The 27,377-nt window shown below is 38.7% G+C and overlaps 1 protein-coding gene across 2 annotated transcripts; it reads right to left on the bottom strand.

Annotated features, from left to right (window-relative positions):
• Positions 1 to 850: 850 nt before the first annotated feature.
• On the bottom strand, positions 851 to 25,933 carry CRLS1 (cardiolipin synthase 1). Of its 2 annotated transcripts, none has more exons than XM_027055186.2 (7): positions 25,476 to 25,933; positions 22,112 to 22,249; positions 17,201 to 17,330; positions 7,188 to 7,273; positions 5,760 to 5,828; positions 3,907 to 3,998; positions 851 to 1,833 (listed from the first exon to the last, which is right to left on the bottom strand). In XM_027055186.2, the coding sequence occupies exons 1-7, from the start codon at positions 25,779 to 25,781 to the stop codon at positions 1,746 to 1,748; spliced, it is 909 nt and encodes a 302-aa protein (XP_026910987.1). In that variant the 5' UTR covers positions 25,782 to 25,933; the 3' UTR covers positions 851 to 1,745. The 2 variants fall into 2 exon arrangements, with proteins under 2 accessions (XP_026910987.1, XP_014929354.1); XM_015073868.3 differs by lacking the exon at positions 25,476 to 25,933 and adding an exon at positions 24,604 to 25,130.
• Between the last annotated feature and the right edge of the window lie 1,444 nt (positions 25,934 to 27,377).

The raw sequence follows: 27,377 nt of genomic DNA, 5'->3' as shown, positions 1-27,377 counted from the left end.
CCATGTTTCTAACGGTTGAGGTGTACTAACCAGAGCCAGATTAAGACCTTCATACAAGACACTATGGGCCCAACCCATAAGTAGCTCCAAATAGCATCAACACTAAAGCATAAAATAAACACAATGAAGTACAAAATTGTAATTTTTCCCACACTTTATCTCAAGTTATCCCATTTTAAAACGTTTGTGTGCTTGCACTTTGCTAGTGGCACGGCGTGTTCAACGTGCTCCTGGGTGGGGATTCCACCTCCAGCTTCACCACCTCCCAAGCTATGAGACTATACACAGGAGGTTCCAGAAGGAGAAAATGGCCAGCCACAGGCCATCCTTCTCTTCCTCACACCACCGCCCATCTGATTCAGTGACCGTGTCCCTGGATGCAGGCTTCAGTATACTTCAGGCCACGGGCAACTCAGCTGCTAGTCTGGAAACAAGGAAGCCAGGACTGAATGTGACGGAGGGACACACTGATCCAAGGATGCCAGCACCAAGACGCGTGAATTTTGCTTATAACTTTGCATCTTAATTTAACACAGCTCAACAAGCTGTGTTTGGATAATCTCACTGCACACTTCCATATTTCACTTGGGACAGGGGGCAGCAACAGGCCTCCACTGTTAAGAGGAAGAAACCAGCAACAGCCATGGTCTTCCTCGCCTCTCTCCCTGCATCTCCCACTCTTCCAAACATGATGGTGTAGCCAGAGTAAGGACGTGTAAGTCAGATGGTCCCCAAAAAGTTATTTTTACAATGATGGTGCGAGTGATATATCTGAATGGATTTTACGAATCAGAAAACTTACACAAGAGCAAGGCTCACAGCATGTTATACAGACCACCACCACTGAAGGGACTTTTCCAGCTCTTTTATTCCTTTAACATCTTAACAAAAGATTCCCCAAAATTTAAAAAAACTTTTGAAAAATATACAGTTTCATATTATTTACATAACGTGGATACAGGTTCCAGTAACATACAAACATTGCTATGTTAGAAACAGTGGAAGGCATGATGTAACTCACTGCCTCCTGGATGGTGCAGGCTAATGGACATGCTTTCATATTTCAACCACCTCTGTCACTTGTTATCCTGATACATAAACTATTAGGCACCTGAGAGGCTGGAAGACTACTGAACATGGACTTCAATACCTTCTATTTTGATCCTATAATTTTCAAAATTTACTGCATTTTAAGTCTCTTTACAAGTTTACTTCATCCATAACTAAGCTACCTTTATTGTCATTATCCTAAATGATCAATTAACCACATGAACTATTAATGTATACACAGTTCTAAAAATCAAACATAAAACTGTGTAGCCAAGTTGTGTAGGATGGATACGTAAATCCAGGAAATTCCCTAGTGCTTTGTAAGCAATCTAAATTCTGTTAAACAGAAGTGGCAACTCTTCAGTTTCCATGCTCTGGACTATGTTTTTAAAAAATGTATTAAAAAGTGACTGACAATAATTGTAATAATTGGTACCTTATAAATTAATCAAGAAACCTAAGATAAAAAATTCTAAATTATAGTTTTATTTGTATTTAAAAATACATTGGAAATTCTGCATATGCCCATGATCAAGCTGATTTTCAATGCACATTACTTAAATTCTGACGACATGGTTTGTTCTGACAAGTCCTTTTTCAAGCTGAACACCCAAATATGGAAAGTCCTGTGGGTCTCCACCGGCCCTGCCACCAATGATGCATATTGCTTCCTTGCTAATGATGCTGGATGACTTTCATCTGCCCTTTATCACCTGAACAGTTTTTCGACCATAATGATAGTAACTGTAAGCGGATGCAGCTGTGGTGAATGCTGTAAAACACCTTTTATGGAAGAAAGAAAGAAAGTTTAATTGTCAAGTCTAAACAACAGTAACCATGAGAATCAGAGAATACATTTAATAGTTCTTTAAAAAGCAAACGGGCTATGGGTGGAATTCTTTTAGCTACAACAATCTAAAGCTACTGCTTACAAGATTTCATTTGAACTAGTAATGTCGAACAGAGTTAATCTAGTTAATGAGCCTGAAAAGAAATAATACTAGCAACTGTCACTTTTACCCAGCCGTTACTCTAGCTGTCTTACGCTATAGTTTTATTTTCACAACCTTATCTTACAGAGGAGCAAACGGAGCGCCAGAGAACTTTGCTCAGGGCCACAGAACACTGTGGGAGCCTGGCATGGTTTTATCTCTAGAGCCCATGTGCTCTGTCCACTGCTTCATGCTTGCTTAGAATATTAGGCTTTTATTCCCTGCAGAATTCTTTTTTCTTTTAATGTTTATTTATTTATTTTGAGAGAGAGAGTGTGAGTGGGGGAGATCTCAGCAGAGAGAGGGAGAGAGAATCCCAAACAGGCTCTGCTGACAGCATGGATGTGGGTCTCAAACCCATGAACTCTGTGTGAGATCATGATGTGAGATCATGATCTAAGTTGAAATTAAGAGTCGGACACTCAACCTACTACACCACCCAGGAGCCCCTTCCTGCAGAATTCTAGGGTCATTTTAAATAATTCCAGCTTTTTTTTTTTTAAACAATTTTTCCTTAAGTGAACAGCCAAATTAACCAGATTCTCTTTGAAATTACTGAGTGATGCTCATGGCTTGCTGAGTGCTTATGCCCTAACGGGTGCACCTGTGCATGTCTGCTTCCAGTAGCCAAGAGCAAGATCACTGAGACTCTATTTTTGTTTCATCCCAAAGCTGTCTGTGCTAGCTTGGTAATCTAAATTCACACCTAACCAATGAAACATACATGTAAGAAGAGGTGCTATTTCTGAGAACTAAGCTGGATGCCTTGGAAACACTTTATAACAAAGTGAGTTGCTAAAAACTACTGTCAAAGGAGGCAATATGATTGTTGAAAGGTCAGAAAAAATGGTAAAAATCTAGAAAGTTTCTGTACTTAGACTGCTTTGTAAAAGTCTTAGGAAGCAGCACAGAGTCTGCTTGGGATTCTCTCTCTCTGCTCCTCCCCGACTCATGTGTGCTCTCTCCCTCTCTCAAAATAAATAAACTAAAAAAAAAAAAAGTTCAAAGAAGCAGCAAGTAAAAATCAGGTTATATTAGGAATGTAGTTTATTCACAGAGAAAACTCCCACAGATGGAACAATACTCAAAGAAAAGGCATTGGTCCTATATCAGAAGATGTAGGATGAATCAGAATAAATGTACACTTATATTTTAGAAAATAAAATGTTTAGCATGTGTATCATTTTTATGCTTCTTTAGCTTAACTGACTGGTTAACCATTCTCTGGCTCGGACTGCATCAGGAAAGGTTTTAAAGTGTACTACAATACAGTGCTTCAGTATCACCGTGGCACATCTGGACTCCGAACATTTGAATTTGACATATTTTCAAGGTGATACGTTAAGGCTCTAAGTAAGGACAATAAAATAAAAATCAAACTCCTTTCTCCAAGTTTCCCTCCCACTACGTCCCTATGCCACTAGGCTGGATGCACTTTCCCCTACCTGCTCTCCTACTCCTGACTCTGCTCAGGTCAGTCCTTCACCTCAATGGCCTACCCCCCACCCCACCCATGCCCGTCTCTCCCTGTATAAACCCACTAGACCTCTTGCTCAAACGCCACTTGCTCCCTGAAGCTTTCCCTCTTCTCCCTACCTGGAACCAAGTATCTTTCCCTCCTCCAAAATCCCAATACTTACTTTATCTATACGTCTCAACCCTTTTAACTTGCATGAAAACTGTAATTTCTACATCCCATGCTTGATAGTAAACTTAAGAATAGTATCAATTATACAATAAAATACCGCCCACAGCTTCACCCAGCTGGTGCTCAATAAACACAATAAGAACCGAGTAATTCTAAAACTACCATAATAAGCCAATTTGCTGACATTCGAAGACAGTAATTCTAAATTTAGCTTACCACAGTATCTGAAGATAAATGCTGTCAGCGTAATTGAAAACTGGAGCTGCCAAAGAAGCTGCCACCAAGATTAACTGGACTGCTGTGTTTACCTAAAAAAAAGGAGTCATAAATGAACAATGCCAACCAGATCCTGTTTCAAGCTCAAAAGACAAAGGCACAGCCCATCACGCTGTAACATGACATACCCTCAGCACGCTTGATGTTGTAATATCCTTGCCAAAGAAGCTGGCATGCATACAAAAGGGTGAACTTCACTAACCAGCTCTTCTGTCTGAACAGCTGCCCTTGACAGTGAGGATAAGGGCATCTGTCAGAAAATACTACTACCTTGAATTTCCATGGCAATTCAATAATGTTGCAAAGTTTTTTGCCTTTTTCAGTTGTCTGTTAAAATAGCCCTGTGAATGTGGAAATAATAAAGCTACCTCTTCACAGAAAATGTAATGAGCTGAGTGACTAGCCTGCAGTCACAGCAGGTTACAGAACAAACCTAGAACCCAGATTCCCCAGCACTTCATTTGGTGCTCCTTCACTTGCCCAGACAGCAAACCCTATGAGGTCAGAAAACTGAAATGCACCCATCTCCATAAGAGAGGCCCTGGAAGAAATGAGTAGGTTTCCCTACATTACAAGACAGCAGGGAAGAGATAGGGAAGAAAACAGAACCAAAAATGCACGGGAGACTGCCTCCTCATCCTGAGAAGCATGCTGGGAAGTGTGTCAAGTATGAAGCACTGGGAAACATGCACAGAAGCATCTCTGTTCTAGAGTCCAATCTACAACCAAAAGACAAGGACTCCACTTCATCTTAAAAAATAAATAGTGAGGGGAGCCTGGGTAAGCTTCCAACCTTGGCTCAAGTCATGATCTCACAGTTCATGAACTGGAGCCCTACACTGGGCGCTCTGAATCAGCGAGGAAACCGCTTCAGATCCTCTGTCTCCCTCTCCCTCTGTCCCTCCCATGCTCATGTGCACATGCTTTCTCTCCCTCTCTCTCTCGCTCTCTCAAAAATAAACATTAAAAAAAAATAAAAATAAATAATAAAATTGTCTGGAGAACTTCTTGAACCTCTTTAAGTCACTCTCTAAACAGTGCTACACTCAAACTGCTGTACTTAATACAAATATAAGTCATTTAAATCCAAAAACAAAAAACAAAAAAACCCCACACCATCAGTGTAGATAAAAGTCAACCCCAGGGAGTTTTAGGTATAAAAGTATTTAACCCCTCTGTCCCAAAGATAATCTGTGTCCCTAACCTAGGGACAAGGCAAAAGAATAAAGTTATCAAGGCTACTAGAAAAACAAACATGCCGTGAGAGGCATTAATAGTGCGCTCTCTGTATGCAAAGATTGGCACAGTTGCTGTCCTAAAAAGGGTTCAGGAAAAACAGATGGACAACTTAAGAGGAGCAGTGGTTTATCAGTACTGAAAACTTGTTCCTATCTTTTCCATGGAATAATCAATCTTGAAAATGAAGGGCCCAATTTTATGGTGTTTCCACCACAGAAAGGTGGGTAATGAAACCAGAAAGGAACCTCCATTATATTTTTGTATCTCAATCAAGCTGTGATTACATTTCCACCTCCTCCACCTTCCCTAAACGGTGGCCCTAATACCTCATTCAGAAACTTAGATGCTCAGACCACCAATAGAAAATACAACGCATATACTAAAGACCCAAAAAGCTAGAAAGAAAAAAAGAACTGGGTTAATGACCCCACTCTCTATCCCATGCAGTCAGGGCGTTTAAATTTGTCTCATTGTCAGCTGCTCCAGACTGAGGTTTACACTCATTTTAATAACCATTCACAGGGGAGTCACTTAAAAGGACGTGTATCTCTTACCTTGCTGATGAAAGTTGGTTTTAACCTAGCAGTGGCATAGCAAGGATTGAAATACTTAGAAAGTGTTCGCTGGCAGAGGACAAAAAGATAAAGTTTATTTATCATTCAAGTTTAAAACATTTTGGTATTACATGTAGGTAACAGTTACTGAGTATTTACCACATGCCTGGTTCTACGTTAGGCAAGCCCTTTATCTGCATCTTCTTTTATTACCCTAAATGAGCAGTGTCTATATTCCTTTTAAGTTATACACAGGTTACTGAAAACAGATTTTTTTTTAATTTATAGATTACTCAATCCCTATAAAACTCTAACATAGTACCTATCATAAAGTCTACTTGACTACATCCTTTTTCTACATAAACTCAATAAATCTCCCTTATGGTATTTTCTCTCATAGACTAAAAAATAAAATTAATAAAATACTGCTATTTTCACTGCACTGAGAATCAAAAGATGAGGTTATTATGCAATCCCTACGTGCTCAAACATCGTAGAACAATGAATATGCAAACAAACCATTACACTGTGATTTTAAAAACTAGATCTAGACAATCCATAGTAGAGGCTAAATCAGACAGCAAAAGGGGCTTGGTTATACAAAAACTCCTAACAGTTTGCGCTAGGGACAGGGCTAGCTGGTCTGGGTTTTATGTGCTATCAACTAAAAATGTTTTGACTTATAAACTTATAACTTTAAATCCAAGACAGTTAACATATAGTGCAGTACTGGTTTCAGTATAGTAGTAGAATTTAGTGATTCATCACTTACATAAATACCAAGTGCCCATCCCAACAAGTGCCCTCCTTAATGCCCATCACCCATTTAGCCCATCCCCCTACCCATCACCCCTCCAGCAACCCTCAGTTTGTTCTCTGTATTTAAGAGTCTCTTATGGTTTGCCTCCCTGTTTTTATTTTTTCTTTCCTTCCCCTATGTTCATTTGTTTCTTAAATCCCACATGAGTGAAATAATATATTTGTCTTTCTCTGACTTATTTTGCTTAGCATAATACACTCTAGTTCCATCCACATTGTCTCAAACAGCAAGATTTCATTCTTTTTGATTAGCAAGTAATATTCCATTGTATATATATACCACATTTTTATCCATTCATCAGTCGATGAACATTTGGGCTCTTTCCATAATTTGGTTATGAAACATGCACTTTTAAAATTGGTCATTCACGTGTTCACTGAACAACTACCATAGTAAGTGATTCAAACAGCAAGATAACAGTTGTGTGTGTTTTTAAAATATTCTTGGTAAATGGATCAAAACCTAATGGCCATAAATTACTCCCATAAAGTGAAACTCTGGATTCAATATAGTGGGGTTTTTTTCTTTTCTTTTCTTTTTTTTTTTTTTTTTTTTTTTGCCTTAAGTTATAAGCAATAGTAAAAGAATTTTTTTTTAAACAAACTCACCGGTGTTGGAAGAGTTCGATATCTGACATAAAAAACAGCAGCAATCAACATTACATCTCTTGAAATTATCATATAAGTAAGTGGAACTGAAAATGAAGTACAAAAAATAATTCTGATTGGGATTTTGGAAATTACTGATATTACACTTACTCTAAAGCCTCATTCAACCTTAATATAAACTGGTGTTTCACATACATAAAAATGTTATAATAAATACTTATTGATGGTTTAGGGACCTTGTAGTGAACCAGTAATTTTTATGTTCTTCTTTAACCTATCTCAAGCCAAGTGAAGAACAGACTATGGCTTTTAAAAGTCTACGTCTGCTTTTCAGAATGTTGATCCTCTTGCCTCTTTTCCTTCTTGCATATGTTTTTAAGCTGTAGCTATTAAGTGTCAGCTCTACTCAGTCCCCACAATCTCCTTTGTTACTTCTCAGCTTTGTGAATTTGGAAAAATGATCACCATGATCACTATACTTACGTGGAACGAATGGGACGGTGAAGACTGGAAAGGTTACTGGAAGACTTTATTATGGTGACTCAGATGCTCTGATGGCTTCTGCATTCTGTACTATTTTATAAGCAGTAAAATTTGCTATATGTACCACTTATGGAGAAGCCAAATATTTTAATTCGTGTCTGGCCAGTTCCTACCCCTGCAATTGCTATTTTTTTCTCCTGCCCATTCATTCAATAAATTCTTATTTAACCTGTTAATAGTTTTCTCATTATTCTTAAGGTTCTATAGCATGGCCCCAGAGCAAGAGCCAGCAAAATATTTTAGACTGATACCCAAAGAACTCTCTTGCTGAATAACAATGGGAGGGCGGAGGTCTTATTTCACTTCACATCCTCTGTGCTGCAGGAAGTCTTAGCCAAGAACATATACTGCTTTTATTAGAAAAAAAAAATTTTTTTAAGAGAAAAGGGGCAGGGCACCTGGGTGTCTCAGTCGGTTCAGGCTCAGGTCATGATCTCATGTTCAAGCCCCGCATCAGATTCAGTGCTGACAGTTGGGAGCCTGCTTGGGATCTTTTCTTTTCTTTTTTCTTTTCTTTTCTTTCCTTTCCTTTCCTTTCCTTTCCTTTTCTTTTCTTTTCTCTTTTCTTTCTTTCTCTCTCTCTCTCTCTCTCTGTCTTTCTCTCTCCACCCCTCCCCCAAGCACACTCTCTCTCAATATAAATAAACTTTATTTAAAAAACGATAAAAAAAAAAGAGAGAGAGAGAGAAAAGTGGTGCCTGGGTAGCTCAGATGGTTAAGCCTTAAACTCTTGATTTTGGCTCAGGTCATGATCTCACAGTCCTGAGATGGAGCCCTGCATCGGGCTCTACACTGGGTGTGGAGCCTGCTGGAGATTCTCTCTCCCTCGCCCTCTGTCCCTGCCCTGCTTGCACACGCGTATACATGCAAGCACTCTCACTCTAAAAATAAATAAATAAAATTGTTTTAAGAAGAGAAAAAAATCCTGACACTCAGTTAAATTGTTTCAAACTAAAATAACAGGGTCACGAATATCCCTTCCATTATACTTTCAAACAGTTTTTCTACGAATTACTTTTGAGATCATGTTTATTTATGGTCCTCTCCAGTTCTGCCATTCTATTGGTTTTGCAACTTGAACAAAATCTAACTACAGATTTAACATTTAAATCTCTGTTGGTTATAGTTATGATGTATGGGTAGATCCTTGGCTTAGTCCTTGATGACAAGACTATTTCAAAGAAAAAATGCTCACGGTACTTGGAGCACACAGAAGACACAGCTGTAGGAGTCAAATAACAGAAGAAGCCAGTCACGATTTTAGGAGAATTTTCGTGTTTGTAAAACAAACTTTTCAACAGCAGTCATTAGCTGACAGAACCCATCAGATTTTAAGATGCAACAAGCTCATGCAAATTACATATAGTAAACGTCCTAAACACAATTTTAGAAGAGAGTAAACACCTGTTACTGTGTCATCATAGAGGAAAAAGGAATATTATCAATCCTAAATAAAAAGCTTCTACAAAAAAGATGAGGCAATTTAATATACTGCAAAGACACGCGTTCTTGTTCTAACTATTAACCACCAAAACTACCATTTGTTGAGCATCTGGCACTGTTTGAAGCATTTCATACATATTGTCATCTAATCTACATATCAACTCCACAAAATAGGGACCATCATTGTCCCCTTTTTACCAATAAGGAAAACAAGCCTCAGGCAGATTATATAATCTGGCCAAGGTCACCAGTTAGTAAGTAGTACAGTCAGGAACGGAACCTAGGTCTACAGGATTCACAGCCTATGCTGAGGTCAGTGTATTCAGCTCCAACCCAGCAGTGTGAGTTGCAATTAGCATCTCTGGTCTCAGCTTACCATCTGTAACAGCCTGGAGGAAAGGACTGTTAACAAAAATAAGTGCTCTCTAAACTGACTGCCCACCACAGTATCACCCTGGGAGGGTTTCATAAAAGCGCAGATGAAAGCTCCCTGGGGGATTTTCACGTATGGCCAGGCTGGAACCCTACCGCAGCACCGGGTGATCTCTAAGGCCTCTTATACACTGACAGCATATATACAGGCTCTTACTTTGGTTCTTTGGGCAATTCTATCCAGGTCCCTGGCTTTTGTATCTTCTCACTGCTCCTCTTTTCTCTCCAGCCTTCCCTTCCCTCTTATTCCAAGGCTAAAGCAGCTTCCACTTTGCCTATCAGAGTATGATGGTGTGTTAGTGGGGGTAGAAATGTGTAAAAATGTGTCAGGTATTGTTCCAAGGTTTCCTCCTTACTTGCTAACCCTGTCTGAAACATAGGGGAATGTCTGCAACAAAGACGTACATCATTGGCAAGTTTTATTAGCATTCAAGGGAAATTAATAAAACAAAGTCACTTTTACATATTACAAGTGGTACTATCAATATCATAGGTTACTGCATTGAAAACAATAAAATTTAATTTAGCAGAATAATTATTCCAGAAATGGACTTAAACCAGCAATAACAATTTGCTATACAGTAAACCAGTAATAATATAATGAAAAGAATGAAAATCACTATTTAGTAAATGTGGCAGAATACATACACAGTAGAAATTAACTTAGACTCACATCCCAGACTGTTATAAATGTAATAAATCAAGTAAGTTTTTTTCATCCTTATCTCCCCTCCCATAGAAAGAGCAAGAAAAGTGGAATTACCCTAGCTGAGGAAGGAAGCACATTTTTTACTCTCGGCAAAACAAAGCTATTCAAACCAAGGTGGATGGAACTTTTACAAAAATGCAGGCAGTATAAAAATAACAAAATGCTAAGACAACATATATACATTTCTCCCCCTAAAACCCTTCTAAAATGACAGTGAAGGAATGAAAAGACATAAAGTCACAAAGAGAATGAGAAGAGGAAACAAATTTCCCCATTCTGTTTGTTAGTAAGAACTACTTTAATTCCAACTGATTAAGGACATCATAAAAAGCCCAACAAATCCCAAGCAAGATAAATAAAAAAGACACTCATAACCAGATATATTACTGTGGAAAACCCCAAAGGCAAAAAGAAAATCTTAAAAACAGCCAGAGTAAAAAAGTTAACTTCAAAAAAGAAATGGATTAGCAGTTGATTTCTTATATACCAATAATGGAAATGAAAAGATAACTGAACAATATGTTAAATACGATGAAATGGCTACCAACCTAGACTTCTATACTCAATAAAAATATCCTTCAAGAACAAAGGCAAAATCGGAGAAAGACAAACACTGCCCAGTATCACTTATATGTGGAATCTGAAAAAATGAAATAAAATAAAAGTTGAACTCATAGGAATAGCAAGTAAAAAAGTAGTTGCCAGAGGCTGGAGGATGGAAGAGAAATAGGAAGAAACTGATAAAAGGCTGCAAACTTCCAGTTTTAAGATGAATACGGTCCAGGGATCTGATGTAGAATATGGTAACTAGAGTTGATTACACTGTATTAGTATTGTATTAACTGAAATCTGCCAGGCGAGTAGAACTTAAATGTTCTTATACATACAAAAGAATAAAGGCAAAATAAAAATATTTTCAGAGAAACTAAAGACAAGAATGTACCACCAGTTGAGTTGTATTAAAAGAATTTCCAAAGATATACTTTAGACAAAAGGAAAATAATCCCAGATGGAAGGTGTGACATACACCAAAAATATAAGCCAGAAAAAAGTAAATATGAAGTTACATCTAAATGAATACTGTATAAACAATATCATGTGGGTTTAAGAAGTATATAAAATCAAAGTATGGCAACAATAATCTAAGTTGAAAAAGGAATAAATGGAGGTAAAGCATTCTCAAGCCCTGCCAGTGCCCAGAGTGCATATTTGTTAACACTGAACTTTGATAAGGATGAGTAATATAATTTTGAGAATAACTCAATGAAAACAGAGTGTAACACTTCCAAACTGGCACACAGGGAAAACAAGTATAATGTAAAAGATATATACAAATATAGAAAAGCACATATGAGCCAAAAAGAACACATAAAATAAAGACTGCTACACAAATATTAGTAATCACAATAAATGTTAATGGATTAAATGTTCCAGTTGAAACACAAAATAGTGTTAGACTGGCTAAAATAGAGAAAACCCATCTATCTATATGCTATTTATAAGAAGTATCTAAAATATAAAGATATAGAGAAGTTGAAAGTGAAAGATTTATCTATCAGGCAAACACTGATCAAAAGTAAGCTAGTGGAGGTATAATATTCAACAAAACACACTTTAAGGCAATAATCATTAGTGAAGATATGGAGGGTCACTTCATAATAAAACATTCAATTTACCAAGAAGACACAAAAATCTAATTCACATACACTTAACAGGACTTCAAAAGGCACAAAGCAAAAATAGGAACTACAAAGAAAAATCATGGAAAACTTGACACAAAGTAGAAAAACTAACCTACTCTCTCAGTAACTGAGAAACAAGCAGATCAAACAGAAAAAAAGAAGTCAGTAAAGATTTAAACATCAGGATTTAAAATCTGACCAACTGGATGTATATAGAACATCACTACAGAACATCACCAACTAACTACAGAATACCCATTCGTTTGTTTTTGTTTGTTTTTAAATGTTTATTCATTTTGAGAGAGAGGGAAAGAGGCAGGGAGGGAGGGAGGGAGGGAGGGAGGGAGGGAGAGAGAGAGAGAGAGAGAGAGAGAGAATATCCCAAGCAGGCTATGCACCATCAGCACAGAGCCTGACATGGGGCTGGATCTCAGAAAGCGAGAGATCATGACCCAAGCTGAAATCGAGAGTCAGATGCTTAACCAGCTGAGGCACCTGGGTGCCCCAGAATACACATTCATTTGAAGCACACATAAAATTTTTATAAAATTTGAATACTGGGCTAAAGCGCTGCTAAAATCCGAGCATGCTCTCTGGATACAAGGTAATTATGCTTGAAATTAATAATAAAAAGATACCTAGAAAACCCCACAAATTATGAAATACATTTCTAATAGCCCTATAAGCCAAAGAAAAAAATTAAAATGGAAATAGATTATTTTGAACTCAATAATGGCAAAAATACTCATATCAACAGATGCAATGCAGTGAAAGTGATACTTAAGACAAAATGTATAGCCCGCCCTAAATGTGAACTTTACAAAAGCTAAAAAGCAATGAGTTAAATATTCATTCACAGCTGTGCTGTTCAATACAATAGCCACAAGCACCTGAAATGTGGCCAGTCTGAATGAGAGGTGCTATAAATGAAAACTACATGCTGGCTTTTAAGAGCATAATATGAAAAAAACTCACTAATTTTTTACTGATTACACATTGAAATGACAATATTTTTCATCTAGTAGGTTAAACATTATTAAAATTATTTTCACTTATTCCCTTTTGTTTTTAATGTAGTTACTAGAAAGTTTTAAATTTCATATATGGCTCCCATTATACTTCTCTAAACAGAACTGATCTAAAGAATTTAGAGAAAGAACAGCAAAGGAAACCTGGAGAAATAAATGAAAGAGCAAGATTTAGGCGTGTCTGAGTGGCTCAGTCAATTAAGTGACCAACCCTTGATTTCAGCTCAGGTCATGAGTTCACATTTCGTGGGATCAAGCCCTATGTTGGGCTCTGCACTGACAGCGCAGAGTCTGCTTGGGATTCTCTCTCTCCCTCTCCCTCTGCCCTCTCTCACTTGTGCTCTCTCTCTCAAAATAAATAAATGTTTTTTAAAAAGCAAGATTTAATGGAGTAAGCCTATCAGACAAAAGCCGTAATTGGTTCTTTGAAAAGATTCATAAAACTGACACACCTCTGTTAAGACGATTCAAGGGAAAAAAGAAGAGACAAAGTACTAATAATCAGAATGAAAAGGGGGGCATCACTACATACTCTACAGACATCAAAGTTAATGTGGATACTAAATAGTTAATGGTAAATCTTTATAAATGGAGCTGTAATGGACAAGTTCTTAGAAAAACACCATAACTTACCACACAGACAAAAGATGAACCAGAAAATCTGAATCATCCTATAACAAAAAAAAATGAATCACCTATTTGAAAACTCTTTCCTAAAGAAAACTTCAGTCCTCAATTCAATAAGTTCTACCAAACATTTAAAGAGGGAATGTTGCAAACTCACACAAACATCTCCCAAGATGGGGAAAAAAAGTAGACTTCCTGACTCTTATTATGAGATTAACATAAATTTGATACTAAAACCTAACAAGGATATTCAGAGAAAAAAATTCCAAGTCAACTTCGTGAGCATGGATATGAAATCCTCAACAAAATATTAGAAACCAAATTCAGCAATATTTTCATAATATATCATGACCGTGTTAGATGTATAGCAGGAATTTCAGGTTGGTTTGACATTAGAAAATAAAAAATATAATTCATCACATATTAACAGCTTAAAAGGAAAATAAACACAAGTCTCACAATACATGAAGAAAAAGAATTTTATAAAATTCAAAACCCAATTGTAATAAAAACTATCAGCAAACTCCCAAGAGAAGTGAACTTCCATAACCTGAAAAAAGGAGATCTATCTACATAACCCTATAGGAAATATCTTATTTAATAGCAAAATGTTGAGGAGCGCCTGGGTGGCTCAGTAGGTTGAGCGTCAGACTCCGGCTCACGTCATGATCTCACATTTTGTGGGTTCAAGCCCCACATCAGGCTCTGTGCTGACAGCTCAGAACCTGGAGCCTACTTCGGATTCTGTGTCTTCCTCTTTTTCTATCCCTCCTCCACTCACTCTCTCTCTCAAAAATAACAATTAAAAAAAAAGAGAAAATGAAATAGTAAAAGCTACCATTTAGAAAACATCAAAATTACCCAGCAACTTGGAATAAATTTAATAAAAAATTGTTTATTACCTCTCTGAAGAAAACTAACATACTGACATTATAAAAAGACCTAAGTAGAGCAGATATATCATGCTTGTGAACTGGAAGATCAATATTGTAAAGATATCAATTCTTTCAAATAGATCTAGAAACTCAATGAAATCCCAATTAAAATTCCAACAGGTTTTTCTTGGGAGCTGGAAAAGGTGATTCTAAAATTTACACATGAGGAACACCAGGCTGGCTCAGTTGGTGGAGCATCAGGCTGTTGATCTCAGGGTCATGAGTTCAAGCCCCATGTTGGGTTTAGAGATTGCTTAAATAAATTAACTTTAAAAACGTATATTTAGGGGCGCCTGGGTGGCTCAGTTGGTTAATCGACTTCAGCTCAGGTCATGATCTCACAGTTTGTGAGTTCAAGCCCTGCCTGCATTAGGCTCTGTGCTCACAGCTTAGGGCCTGGAGCCTGCTGCAGATTCTTTATCTTCCTTTCTCTCTCTCCCTCCCCTGCTCACGCGCTCTCTGTCTCTCTCTCTCAAAAATAAACAAACATTGGGGAGCCTGGGTGGCTCAGTCCATTAAACGTCCAACTTCAGCTCAGGTCATGATCTCACTGCTAGTGAGTTCAAGCCCCGCATCGGGCTCTGAACTGACAGCTCAGAGCTGGAGGTTGCTTCACATTCTGTGACTCCCTCTCTCTCTCTGCCCCTCCCCTGCTCATGCTCTGTCTCTGTCACTCAAGAAATGAATAAACATAAAAAAAAATTATAAAAAAAAACATAAAAACAAATTAAAAAATAAAAATATTAAAAAAATAAAATTTACACACAAAATGGAAAGGGGTTAAGAATATCAAAGGTGGAAGGACTTGCTCTATTATTTAGTAAAGCAATAATAATTAAGAATGGTACTGGTGCAAAAATAGACAAATGAGTGGGGAATAACCAGACAACCCAGAAATGGACCCATGTATATATGACAGTACGATGAGTCTGGAAAGGAGACTTTTCAATAAAGTGCTGGGATAATTGGGTAACCACAGAAATGGCTAGAAAATTAATTTTTAGGAGAGAATTTTTTCTAAAACATCAACTAGAAAAAATGTGAATTAAAAAAAAATTCCTAAAAACTTTCCAGTACAAAACATAATCACATATCAAGAAAAAGGTATCAGAATGGCATGAGATATCTCAATAGCATGATGGAATTTGGAAATCCACAGAACAGGATTCTTCAAAATTGAGTGAAAATAATCTGCAATTGAAAATTATGCTCAATTCAAATCTCAATCAAGCATGGAGGGCAGAATAAAGGTATCTTAGAAATCTGTATAATAAAGACACTGTGAACCTCTAAAATGCTGGCTGCCACACTGCATCCTTGCACAAGAAACAACTAGAGGCTGCACTCCACCCAAAGGAAGATCTCAACAAGGAAGCCATAGGAGCTTGGAAAAACAGACCCACACAGAAGAGAGACAACAGAAATTCCCAGAATAATAGAAGAGAAGTCTCGGCTTGCAAAGCAACCTACACCAATTATTTAGGTAAAGGTCACAGCAACATTATCTATAATTACTAAAACCTGGATACAAATTCTATGTTCAAAAGTGAAATATCTGGTCAACCTCCATAAAATAATACAACAAAATACAAAAGAACTCTAAAAAATCGGAGTCATGAAAGTATGCACACACATGCACACACAAGATCATTTGGATTTTAAACAGTGTCAACAGAATGCTCCTTAGGTTCCTTTCCTCCCCCCATACTGTATTAGAATGAGAGTACCCCTACCCATTCAACACCCGCCAACCATATGCATACCAAAAATCTGACTTTCAAAGAAACACATAAATATAAACATTAATCTGATTTATTTTTAATTTGGTATGGGAATTTAAAATCCTAAAAGTAAAAGCCTCTATATTGAGGAAACTATACTAGACTGAAACACCATTACACTTCTTCCTATCAAATGTCAATAACATGCTATTTATTGAAGGACCATGTGGCAGCGCTTTCTTTATTCTCAGATTCTATTTCTAACACTTGGAAATTAACAGTTTCATCTGACCCAAGGGAGAAAAACTAAGAAATAATAGCTTAAGTAGAAAATGAACAACAGAAAAGCGCATGCAAAATACAAAGCAAAAGATTATACAATTCTGTTAGAAAGAGTATTCAGATATGAACAAACTATATATGATTTGAAACTCCCTAACAGTGTCTAAGTAATACTAATGTGAAGTTTTATAGACATCCTCAGGATTTCAAAGCTCTCGTTTTTTATGATCAAATTGCACTTAATATATAATAGACTTCTGAAAACTTTAAATTGCTTTCAAAAAACTAGGCAATAAGGGTATAAAATATTATTTCAAAAAATTCTAGACTGATATGAATTGGCACTGTGAAATAATATCTGCTTAAATTTAACTTTCAACAATCTAAGAAAACAACAGATTCTACTAATATAACGAGGACATAAATTCTAAAGTAAAATAACAGCCTGACAAGCAAAGCAATTCAATAATTTAAAATTAGGGAAATAGTTTAAAGTTGAAAAATATACTTTTGGAACAAAAATTATCTCTCTCTCAATCAAGAGAAATCCTAAACTGACTAATGTCAATCTTCCCTATGCTATTTAAAAGTACTCATGATGGCGTTCTTACCTGGAATAAGATCTGCATAGGTCAAGCTAACATATAAGATACTGATAAGTATTTTATCAGCAAGTGGATCAAGAGCACTTCCCAAAGCTGATTTTTGATTGGCCCAGTTTCGAGCAATAAATCCATCCAACTGAAAATAGAAGTTTTTTTTAATAAATGTCAGGATCCGTACAGAGCAGATACCTTGAAAGTTAATAGATACCAGAAAACAACTGTATTTTCATAAAAAGTTAATAAAACCTCTTCTGTTTCTTACCCCCAAACCTTCTCATTCTTTCACTAGTATATATTCAGCTTCCAAATTACCAACTGGTCTGAAAATAACTTCACTTTTCTACAGTACTTTTCTTTCTCAAGGCCTTCAGGTATTTCTTATATTTTCATAAGGCCCTTTTGCGGATTGAACTCAGACGCAAATTTAAAGATGTAAAGAACCCAAATAAAACTCACAGAAAGCATGGCTGACAGAACAAGGACTAGGAGCCCCTCCCCTTTGAAAGCCTTGGGCTATTTCACTACAGCCAAAATAGCTGCTTTTGCTTGCAAGGCCAGACTTGTGACTCACTCCTACCTACTTTTCTATGATATGATCCAACACTCTTAAGTTTGCACTGTTATCATTTTTCTTTTTTTATTGTTTCGTGCAACTGTTAGTTCCAGGTCTGACTGTATGTGAATAAAAACTCAATCCTCTGTACCTGGCCTACATAAAAATTTTGACATGCAAATTACTTATTAACTATTCCTGAAGGCAAATTGCATTTTAAAGCAGAGGGTGTACATGGTTATCAATGGGCCAAATCGGGCCTGGCAGGACTTTTGTTCAACCTGCCCAGCACTTTTAAAAATGTAAATTCGTTGCCAACATTTAAATATTCAAAAATTAACCACAAAAATCCAGACCTCAAGTTTCACTTGACAAATGGGAAGATCTCATCACCCTGGGGTCACAATATGAATTGAAACCAAGTATCTATCATCTATTCCCATTAAGTAAGGGAGGTTATTTTCTGGCTTTCCAAGTCCCTACTTGGCTTTCACTCATTTAACTTCAAGCTTCAACAAATGTTTGGATTTTCTAGTCCTATTTCCAAGGAAAAAGATCAAATTAACTTAGACATAATTTAACATGGTACATTTTAAAGGATAAATAAGTTCTGTATATCTCAAGTATTCCAGTGAGTTAGAGACAGAAGTACAGGACAATGGTTAAGAACTTGCTCTGTGGCAGAACAAAACTGGTTCAAGTCCTGGTTCAGCCATTTATTACCTATGTGACCTTGGGGAAGTTATTTGGCATAAGTTTCCCCTTCCTTATCTGCAAAACCTACCTCAAAGGGTTGATGGTCTTCAGCACATAACGGGGATTAATACTTGTTTAGTACTTGGCAAATCCTCAAAAAAAGCAGTTACTAGCTATTACTACACTAACCAAAATAACCTATTTTTTTTCCTTAAGTATACTACAAGTAACAATGTCTAACAGAAAGTACCTAGAACTGGGTACTGGGGCCTGGGAAGATTCAGGTTTCAGTTCAGTTTCTGATCTGGAGGAACTTAATCTCCCACTTTTCCACCACCATTCCATCTGGTCCTCCCCGTTCCTCCACCCACATTAGATTCCAAGGTCATCAACATCACCACTCCTTTGCAAACAACTGTTAACTCCCTTACTTCACTCTTCACCTTGCTTACACACAACTATCCATTTACTCCAGGCCTGCACCTAAGCAGCTGACCATTGCTCAAGAATACATAAATGGGCTAACTGGTCTCACTTCAAATTCAGGACCACAAATCTCCCATGGGCATGCAGTACTGCCTGGCAATCCCATACCTGCCTGTGTTTACCTTCTCTTTTCATACTGTTGTTCTCACCTCAAGCCTAGTCTTCCTTCACTCCAACTCATGTTCTTATCTATACTTTCCTTGAAAAATAGAAACAGGTTGTTAACACTCCCTTATATTCCCACCTGCAAATCCACCACTTACCTGCATCCATTCACATTCTCTCTGCCTTCCCTGATTCCTGATCCTAGGCCCTCTCCCCTTCTGTGATTTGCCTTTCTTCTCCTCCATCTCTCCTGCATCATCAATCTTTTTACCTGGTCATTTAATTAACCAGTTAATTAACAACAAAAATTTCCCCAGTATATATAGCTTTAAAAACTACCTTCCCTTGACCCTACACTTCCCAGTACCCGTTCAAAGCAAAACTTCCTCAAAGCAAGGTCTCTGTCATTACACCTCACATGTGTTGCCAACCCATTCAGTCCCCATTCCTTTAGAGATGGTAGTCAGAAAGGTCACCAACGTATTCTACATTTTTAGCGTACTTGACCTCAACGCAATTGAAGTACTTTCTTCACTTAACTTCTGGGACATCTGATGGCCTAATTTTCTTCCTTGCTCACCAGCTGTTCTTTCTCAGTGTCCTTTCCTGGCTCCTTTTTTATTACTCTACTCACTGCTCATTTCTCTGATCCTATCTCTTCTTTAACCCAGTCATTTAATTTCACCCAGACTTGATCATCCATATGCTGACAACTCTCAAATTTACCTCCAACCATGACTTCTTCCAACTCCAAACTACTATATTCAACTACCCAATTGATACCTCTATGTCAACAAGCATAGATATTCAACAGACATTCTTGGTATTTTTCTACCCTGTCCTACCCTGAGTGCTTCCCATCACAAAAATTATTACCTTCATGCATCAGTTGTTGAAAAGAAAACAAAAAAGTAACAGCCTATCACACATATTTCTCACTGCACATATGCAATCCATCGACATCAACTCTATCTTCAAAACATATCCCAAACCCATTGACTTCTCTCCAAACTCCCACCCCAGGCCAAGCCACTGCCACTCCCCCAGGTAACTATAAGTCTCCTAACCAGCCTCTCTTGCTTCCACTCTCACCTTCCTACAACCTATTACCCATATACAATATCAATCAGGCCTTGCCATCCCCATTTAAACCCTGCATGGCTCCAGCCATCTGCCCAGTGGCCAACCTAGATATCAAAACCTCCACAGAGTAAATGTGAAATATGGTGCCAGATAACTCAGGTTTTCACATAAACTCTCATATATATTTAGAAATATGGCAAATGAGGCCTGAGTTCAGTGAATATTGCAATCACATGTGGCAGCTAAAAAAAAAGGTACAAGGAGGGGTGCTTGGATGGCTCAGTCAGTTAAGCTTCTGACTTCCGCTCAGGTCATGATCTCATGGTTCTTGAGTTTGATCCTCACATCGAGCTCTGTGCTGACAGCTCAGAGCCTGGAACTTATTCTGGATTCAGTTTCTCTCTCTCTCTGCCTCTCCCCGGCTTGCACTACCTGTCTCTCTCTCTCAAAAATAAATAAACATTAATTATAAACATTAAAAAAAAAATTTTTTTTAAAGGTACAAGTTAAAGAAGAGCAAATTGAGTAACTAAAAAAGACCTCATCTGTTACATTAAAAAAAAAGAAAATACAACCCCATTACCAATATAATGGCCTTTGACAGACTTGGAGTGTGTCTGAGTAAAGGCCTTCAGACTTCAGAGGCAAAAGCAGGGATCAAAAAAAAAAAAAAAAAAGATTGTGAGAATGGGGAGAAATAGTGACAAACAGGAGCTAAATTCTGGAAAAAAAGAAGTAGGAACCATTTTGAGAGAATTTTTGATGCATATTTGGAAATGCTATATAACAATGCAAATGTTCTCCTTTGTTTACCCTGTAAAATCTTCTATCTTAATTCTTCTATGTTGCTCACCAATGCCAATGGGCAGGTGGAATTTTGTTTCTGTGAACCTCAAAGGGAATAGTTGACACTACAGATACTATATAACTGTTATTTATAGAAAATTAGTTTCTCTTCATTCTCACTAAGTAAGTATCAAGGAATGCTTTTCAAACATAAATCTGTTTGAAGAGGCACCAAATCATTATTGACTGTCTAGGTGCTCACATGGATCTCAGATCAGCCTTGTACAAGAATATACTCTATTTCTACAGGCTAACTTTGCTCTGATTTTAAATTTTCCCTCCATCTTTTCACCACTTCCCTCAACTAGGTTTTTGTAGGACATAGTTTTAAAAGCCATTTCAAATCCATTATGCAACAAGGTGGGTGATAAATACAAGTAACGTCATACATGCAGCTGGCTGGTCAGTCCACAAAAGCCTATTTCATACATATGTTGCCCTCTCTTATAAAATGTTTGCCAAGTTCTAATTTGAAATAACCTGAAAAAATGCTTCCCTCTCCCAAAGCTGAAACAGTGTGTCAAGTAGCTCTTTTCTCACTTGTCTACTAGGGGAGTGGAAGAAGGAAGGATGCCTAATGCCTGGACCAAGGCAGGATCTTCTGCTGGGTGGTCAGAGGGGTGCAGAGCAGGGAACAGGGAACAGAAACCAAATGTGTGCGGGTGCCTATGGCTTGCTCCCAGCATAAACCTGAACAGAGCTCTGACCTCTACAAGTGTCCTGGCCACAACAACTGACCCACTGTCTCTCTCTCCACCAGTAAAACCAATTATTGTTGCAGATCAGGTATCACAATAAATAGAAAAATAGTCTCACAACTTCTTTCCTTTATTTCTATCCCTAAAGCAAATACTTGGCTCCTTGGGAATTTCTAAGGGTTTTTCTTTTCCAAAGAAGTGAAAAACCAAGAACAAAAAGCACCCCCTCCTACACCTCCCAACAACTTTCACTTCCTTCCTTAGATCATTTAAAAAATAAGAGTCCCACACAAATGCTAAAGCCAAGTCGTTATACCAAGTACTAGGTCAAATTCATCTTGAGGATTTCCTTCCAGGGAGAAGCAGACTTAAGGCTGTGATATTTCAGTGTAGCAGAGACCCTGATACTTGAAAGGGAAGCAAAACAGAAAAAGTGCATTTACAACTTACCAAATCAGTTAGCCCAGCTAGAGCAAAAACTCCTAGTGCAATATTAAAATCCTCTTCAATAATCAAATAGCCCAAAACTGGGGCCAAGCCAATTCTCGTCATTGACAACATATTTGGGATTGTCCATGGGTTTTCATACTGAAACGTAAAGACAAAAAAATTTAAATTAAATGCTATGAACTCATACTTTAAATTAAGTATATTAGAAAAATATATATACACCAACTTAGGAGTCAGAAGCTACATAAACTTTAAATTTAGTATTTTGAGCTTTAAAATCCAATCTATTATTTACAGACCATAGCTCTAAAACTGTCTGGAATACAGAAGATGGAGATATATCACGTAACCCACAGACTAAAGTGTCTGCTATACAGAGCATATATATATATATATATATATATATATATATATATATATATGTATATATACACACACACATACATATATATATATACACACACACACTACCTAAAGAGAGAAAAAAAAACAAACATATATCATTTACCATACAGGTCAAGACTTCATGATTTGAAGTCAAACCTTACAACACTCTGCTTTTAAAATTGTAACTTCAGGGGCGCCTGGGTGGCTCAGTCAGTTGAGCGGCCGACTTCGGCTCAGGTCATGATCTTGTGGTCCGTGAGTTCGAGCCCCACGTCGGACTCTGTGCTGACAGCTCAGAGCCTGGAGCCTGTTTCAGATTCTGTGTCTCCCTCTCTCTGACCCTCCCCCTCTCACATTGTTTCTCTCTCTCAAAAATAAACATTAAAAAAAAAATTTTTTTTTAATTGTAACTTCAAGAAGGTCTTATACTTCAAGTAGACAGTCTAAATAGAGTGTTAGGGGAAAAAAGCACCAAATGATCAACCCCAGGCATTTTTTGGTTTAAAACACTAATTGCAAATAACCTCCCTCACTCCTCTGCAAATACCCATCAAAAGAAGGCTAACTGCTATGGTGTATGGACATATGAATGAAGAAGAAAAAAATTTAATTCCATAATCTCATCCCTAAATGGATAACTGCTGGAAGAAAATGGAGCTAGGAATAGCAATTGAGATCCTTAGGAAATACAGAAAAAATCTGCAAATCTGTTCAAAATAGTCATGAAAATGAAATGTTAAGATTCCCACCTAGAATCTGAGTGTTTTATGATTCCTTGAAACTTCACTTAAAGGCAAGGTGTTTGCAGTTGGCACTAACAAAAGGGCTCTTTGGCAGCTACTCTGAAGAACATTCCTTCCTTGCCAAACAAAACGTTTCATGAGAATATTTCAACTTTAAAAAGCCCCAGCCTAGTGAAGCTAAGATAATCTGCCCAACAGGATACAGAAATAATACCAGGAAAATGTCTCCCTAAAGCCTGGATTTTTTTCCCCACTGGTGAAGGTTGCCAATTCTACCCCATGGGACTGTCTCCTAACAAGACTAACCCTACTCTTAATCAGTAACCAAATAACCTGAACCTTAATTTTGATTTTTTTAAAAAGTGATAGTTTCCATTTCTTTCTTTTTTTTAACTTTTTAAATGTTTATTTGAGAGGGAGACAGAAAGCATGAGCCGGAGAGGGGCAGAGAGGGAGACAGAATCCGAAGCAGGCTCCAGGCTCTGAGCTGTCAACACAAAGCCAGACATGGGGCTCTAACTCACAAATTGCGAGATCATGACCTGAGCTGAAGTCGGACGCTCAACCGACTGAGCTGCACAGGCGCCCCTACAGTTTCCATTTCTAAAGAAATCTTTTAAAATTCCAGGAACGGTCCTGTAAGAAAAGGCAGTTTTCTAAAGATACTAAATTTGTGTTTATAAACAGAAACTGGCAACACATGTTCACCTTAGTTTGAAGAGACAGTGGGGTTGTTTTGGGGTCAGATGGCAGAATACTGCCATTGAAAACTACAGAAAAACGTCAAATTCTCTAAGAAACAATTGCCAACCAAGAAGCAGTATAAACCTCCACTACTCAAGGACCTTTTACTGAAGGTGGGCCATATTATGTAATGAAATGGGAACATTCTTGGAACATATTCCAAATTCAAGTTCAAAGGCCAGAGTGTTTCAGAGTCCAGAGAACAAAAGATAAGCCTGTTCACCATAATGTGGTACAGAATAAGTCAAATACTGATCTAATGTTACAGCAACTCAGAAAAAAAAAAGAAAAAAAAAATAGTTCATGACTGAAAAAAAGGAATCACGAGGCAAAAGGTCAGAATAGAGCCCCAAATATACATAAGGCAAATATCCATAATGTCAGAATAAATGACCAGAAATATCCATAGGGCAAAATTAAAAACGAAGCTGCAAATAGCCAGATTATTTCATTTGGAGAATTAATCAACAGAACTGTAATGTTGTTGGAACAGTGAAGAGTTCTTTTTAGCTCCACATAAAATATTTTAAAGTACCTCATTAATTTCTAATCATTACATTTGTAAAACTTTATAAATTGAATTAATAGAGCTAATCTCAGATTACCCAACCAGATAACCTGTGGCATACTCGACCACTACTGCCGTTCTTGGGAAGGACTTCAGCCACGATATGGCAACCTCAAAGCATCCAGCATTCAAACTCCGACATGCTTTAGCTATTAGTGGAGTTGAGACCCCTGCCAGGATGTGGCCACCTCAACCCATGCTGTACAACTGACAAAAGCAGTACAAGGGCCCACTGAAGACATAACAATTGAAGATGTAATAATTGCATGAGTCTTGCTAACATGACATCAAAAGCTCTCCCACATTCATGATCTGGTGTCTTCTGCTTGGGCAATTATTTCAACAGGTAAGTGGAACGATATTTCGTTCCGTTACCTCAAGAAGAGACTTTAATCTTTTTCTATAATAAGAAATTAAAGGGTCTTTTAATTACAACTTAATTACCCTTCATCTTATAATACTTAAGGTTACCAAAGGTCAAATGATAGTGAACCAAACCTGCACAAGCAAAACAGGCTGACATACTTTTCTAAAGATTTCTACTGACTTGCCCTAAATATTAGGGAATGGCTTCGGAGAATTAAAAATAGACTTAATGAGACAAGTGAAGGCTATTTTTTACCAATGCAATATCCAGAGGCCGGTCCCGCTAAAGGTGCGGACAGAAAGGCAAGTAGGGAAGGAGGGATTCTAACTTGACCGCCGAGACTGACGGTGGACTCGTCTGGCACCCCTGAAATTCCTCCCAACTGAATAATGACCTGCCCATAACTTCTCTTCGGGAAACGGTTCCCAGGTTCTGGATCGGAAATGTCCGACTTGGGCCGGCCAGGGCACGTTATTCGCGTCCAGGTCCGAGCCCCGAGAGGGCCGGCGACGACGACCCAGTGCTGCCGCCCTCCGCCGCCTCCTCGATACGTACCAGGCTGGCGGAGCTCGCCGGGCCCCAGCGGCCGGCCCGGGCCTCGGCGGCGGCACCCCCTCCAGCCGCGGGCCCGGGGGCCGCCTTCCCTGCGCCCGAGCAGTGGCCTCGCGGGCCGGTCCCAGGCAACCTCAGGCCGAACGCGGCCGGGCGCAGCCACCAACGCTCCACCAGGCAGCCTAGGCAGCCGGGCACGGAGCGTAGCAGGGACCCACGGGCGCGCCCCTTGCCCGGCCGCGCCCCCGGCGTCCATGCGGCGCTGCGAAGGGCCCCCCATGAGCCGCGAGCCACGCGAGAAGCCAGCATGACCCTGCGGCCGCGCCGTGGGGACACAGGCGGCGAGAGCTCAACAGCCTGGGGCACTGGCAAGCCGCCTCTCCATGGAGTCCCCGCAACGTCGGAGAAGCTCAGCAGCCTCCATAGCAGTTTTCAAAACCCAGCACGCTCCGCTTATACAGGTGGCCAGGAGCCGCCAAGGACAGACGCCTTCGCGACGCTTTTGCGACACCGTCGCCCCTGGGCTTCCCAGCGCCCCCGGCGGCAGCGGGAGGCGAGTGTGGTTAGGCGGCGTGGGCTTTCGGGTAGCGGCCGGTGGGCGGTGCTGGCGTCTCTCCGCCAGAGGTCGGGAGCTGAGGGCGGTGGGGTGGGGAGTACAGGAACGAGCTGGGCGGGGTGAAGGCGCGGCCGAGGCCGGAGAGCACTGGAACCATCGCGCGCCCGGGCTTGAGGGCCCCTCCGAGGTGTGTGCGGCGCTCCGGGGGGGCGCCCGTGGGAGGTTTAAAGATTAGTGAAGCGTCTGGTGCAGAAGTCATTAAAACAAGTTTCCTGCTCTCTTCCTTTATCTGAGCGTCTCATAAGCCAAAAATATGGGTATTAGAAAATGCCAATAGTGGCAATTACTAATTGTTTACCAGGAAAGTGTTTACTACAGCTAGGCTCTAGTGCATTCTCCCGTTTAACCCTCCAGCAACTCCAGAATAGGTTCCATCATTACCTTTACGTTTACAGATAAGGAAATTTAAGGTTAGAAAAGTTAAGAAACTTGATTATTAGAAGAATATCCCAAAATAATTAAGAATCTGTTCATCGTTAACTGATTAGTATTCTACATTAATTTGTAATATTGCAGTGTCGCGGAACTGTTTTCTTATTGAGTTCTTTGAATGGGTCCTGCCGCCTTGTCACCATCTCTCCCCCCGCCCCCCATCGTGTCTGTGATGACAGACCCACGTTAAAGTTGTTCTTAAACTCTTACTTCAGACAGCTAGGAAAGGAAAAGACCAGCTGAATTTGAAAGTCATTGTAGATCTCAGTATTTATCAAAAGAAATCCTTAATTACTTAATGCACATGTTTAAATATGTATGTTGAGAGAAAAATTAAACTGTACTAGCAATGTAAAAATAATTTTCTAAAAAAAATAATCCTACTGGAATCATATACCTACAGTTCTCATTCATAGACATTGGATAATCGTGTCCAGCAGGAGTGGGCGGTATTTCAACCTCTCCTGTCTTTCCAGCCGCTGAAGTGTCTTTATTCACTCTTTCCACTTCTTCCTACTTTAAGACAGTTTCTCATTGTTTCTTGGGATTTTTCTTCTCTCTCCTCCACGATGTTCCTGCCGCATCTGCCTGTAATAGTTGGCACTAAGGGCATGGCCTTGCTTTTTTCTTATTGTGGTAATTATTTCCCAATGTATAGTGTTTCAAATCATCATGTTAAATGTATGAAATGTTATATGTCAATTGTAGCTCAATAAAGCTGGAAAAAATTTTAATATAGTAAACTAATATATTTTTTCCTTTTTTATAAATGTTTTATTTCAACGTTTATTTATTTTTGGGACAGAGAGAGACAGAGCATGAACGGGGGAGGGGCAGAGAGAGAGGGAGACACAGAA

The sequence above is a fragment of the Acinonyx jubatus genome, chromosome A3, assembly GCF_027475565.1.
Source record: "Acinonyx jubatus isolate Ajub_Pintada_27869175 chromosome A3, VMU_Ajub_asm_v1.0, whole genome shotgun sequence".
In the NCBI taxonomy this organism is placed as follows: domain Eukaryota; kingdom Metazoa; phylum Chordata; class Mammalia; order Carnivora; family Felidae; genus Acinonyx; species Acinonyx jubatus.
The sequence above is the reverse complement of the archived record's forward strand: the minus strand, read 5'-3'. Positions and strand labels throughout refer to the sequence as shown.

Excerpts from the sequence above, each read along its gene's own strand:
- CRLS1 (XM_027055186.2), bottom strand. The coding sequence starts at position 25,781 with ATGCTGGCTTCTCGCGTGGCTCGCGGCTCATGGGGGGCCCTTCGCAGC. Across the intron at positions 7,274-17,200 it reads CTATGCAGATCTTATTCCAG|TTCCACTTACTTATATGATA; the intron begins GTAAGAACGCCA and ends CTTCATTTTCAG. Across the intron at positions 3,999-5,759 it reads AACCAACTTTCATCAGCAAG|GTAAACACAGCAGTCCAGTT; the intron begins GTAAGAGATACA and ends CCTTTTTTTTAG.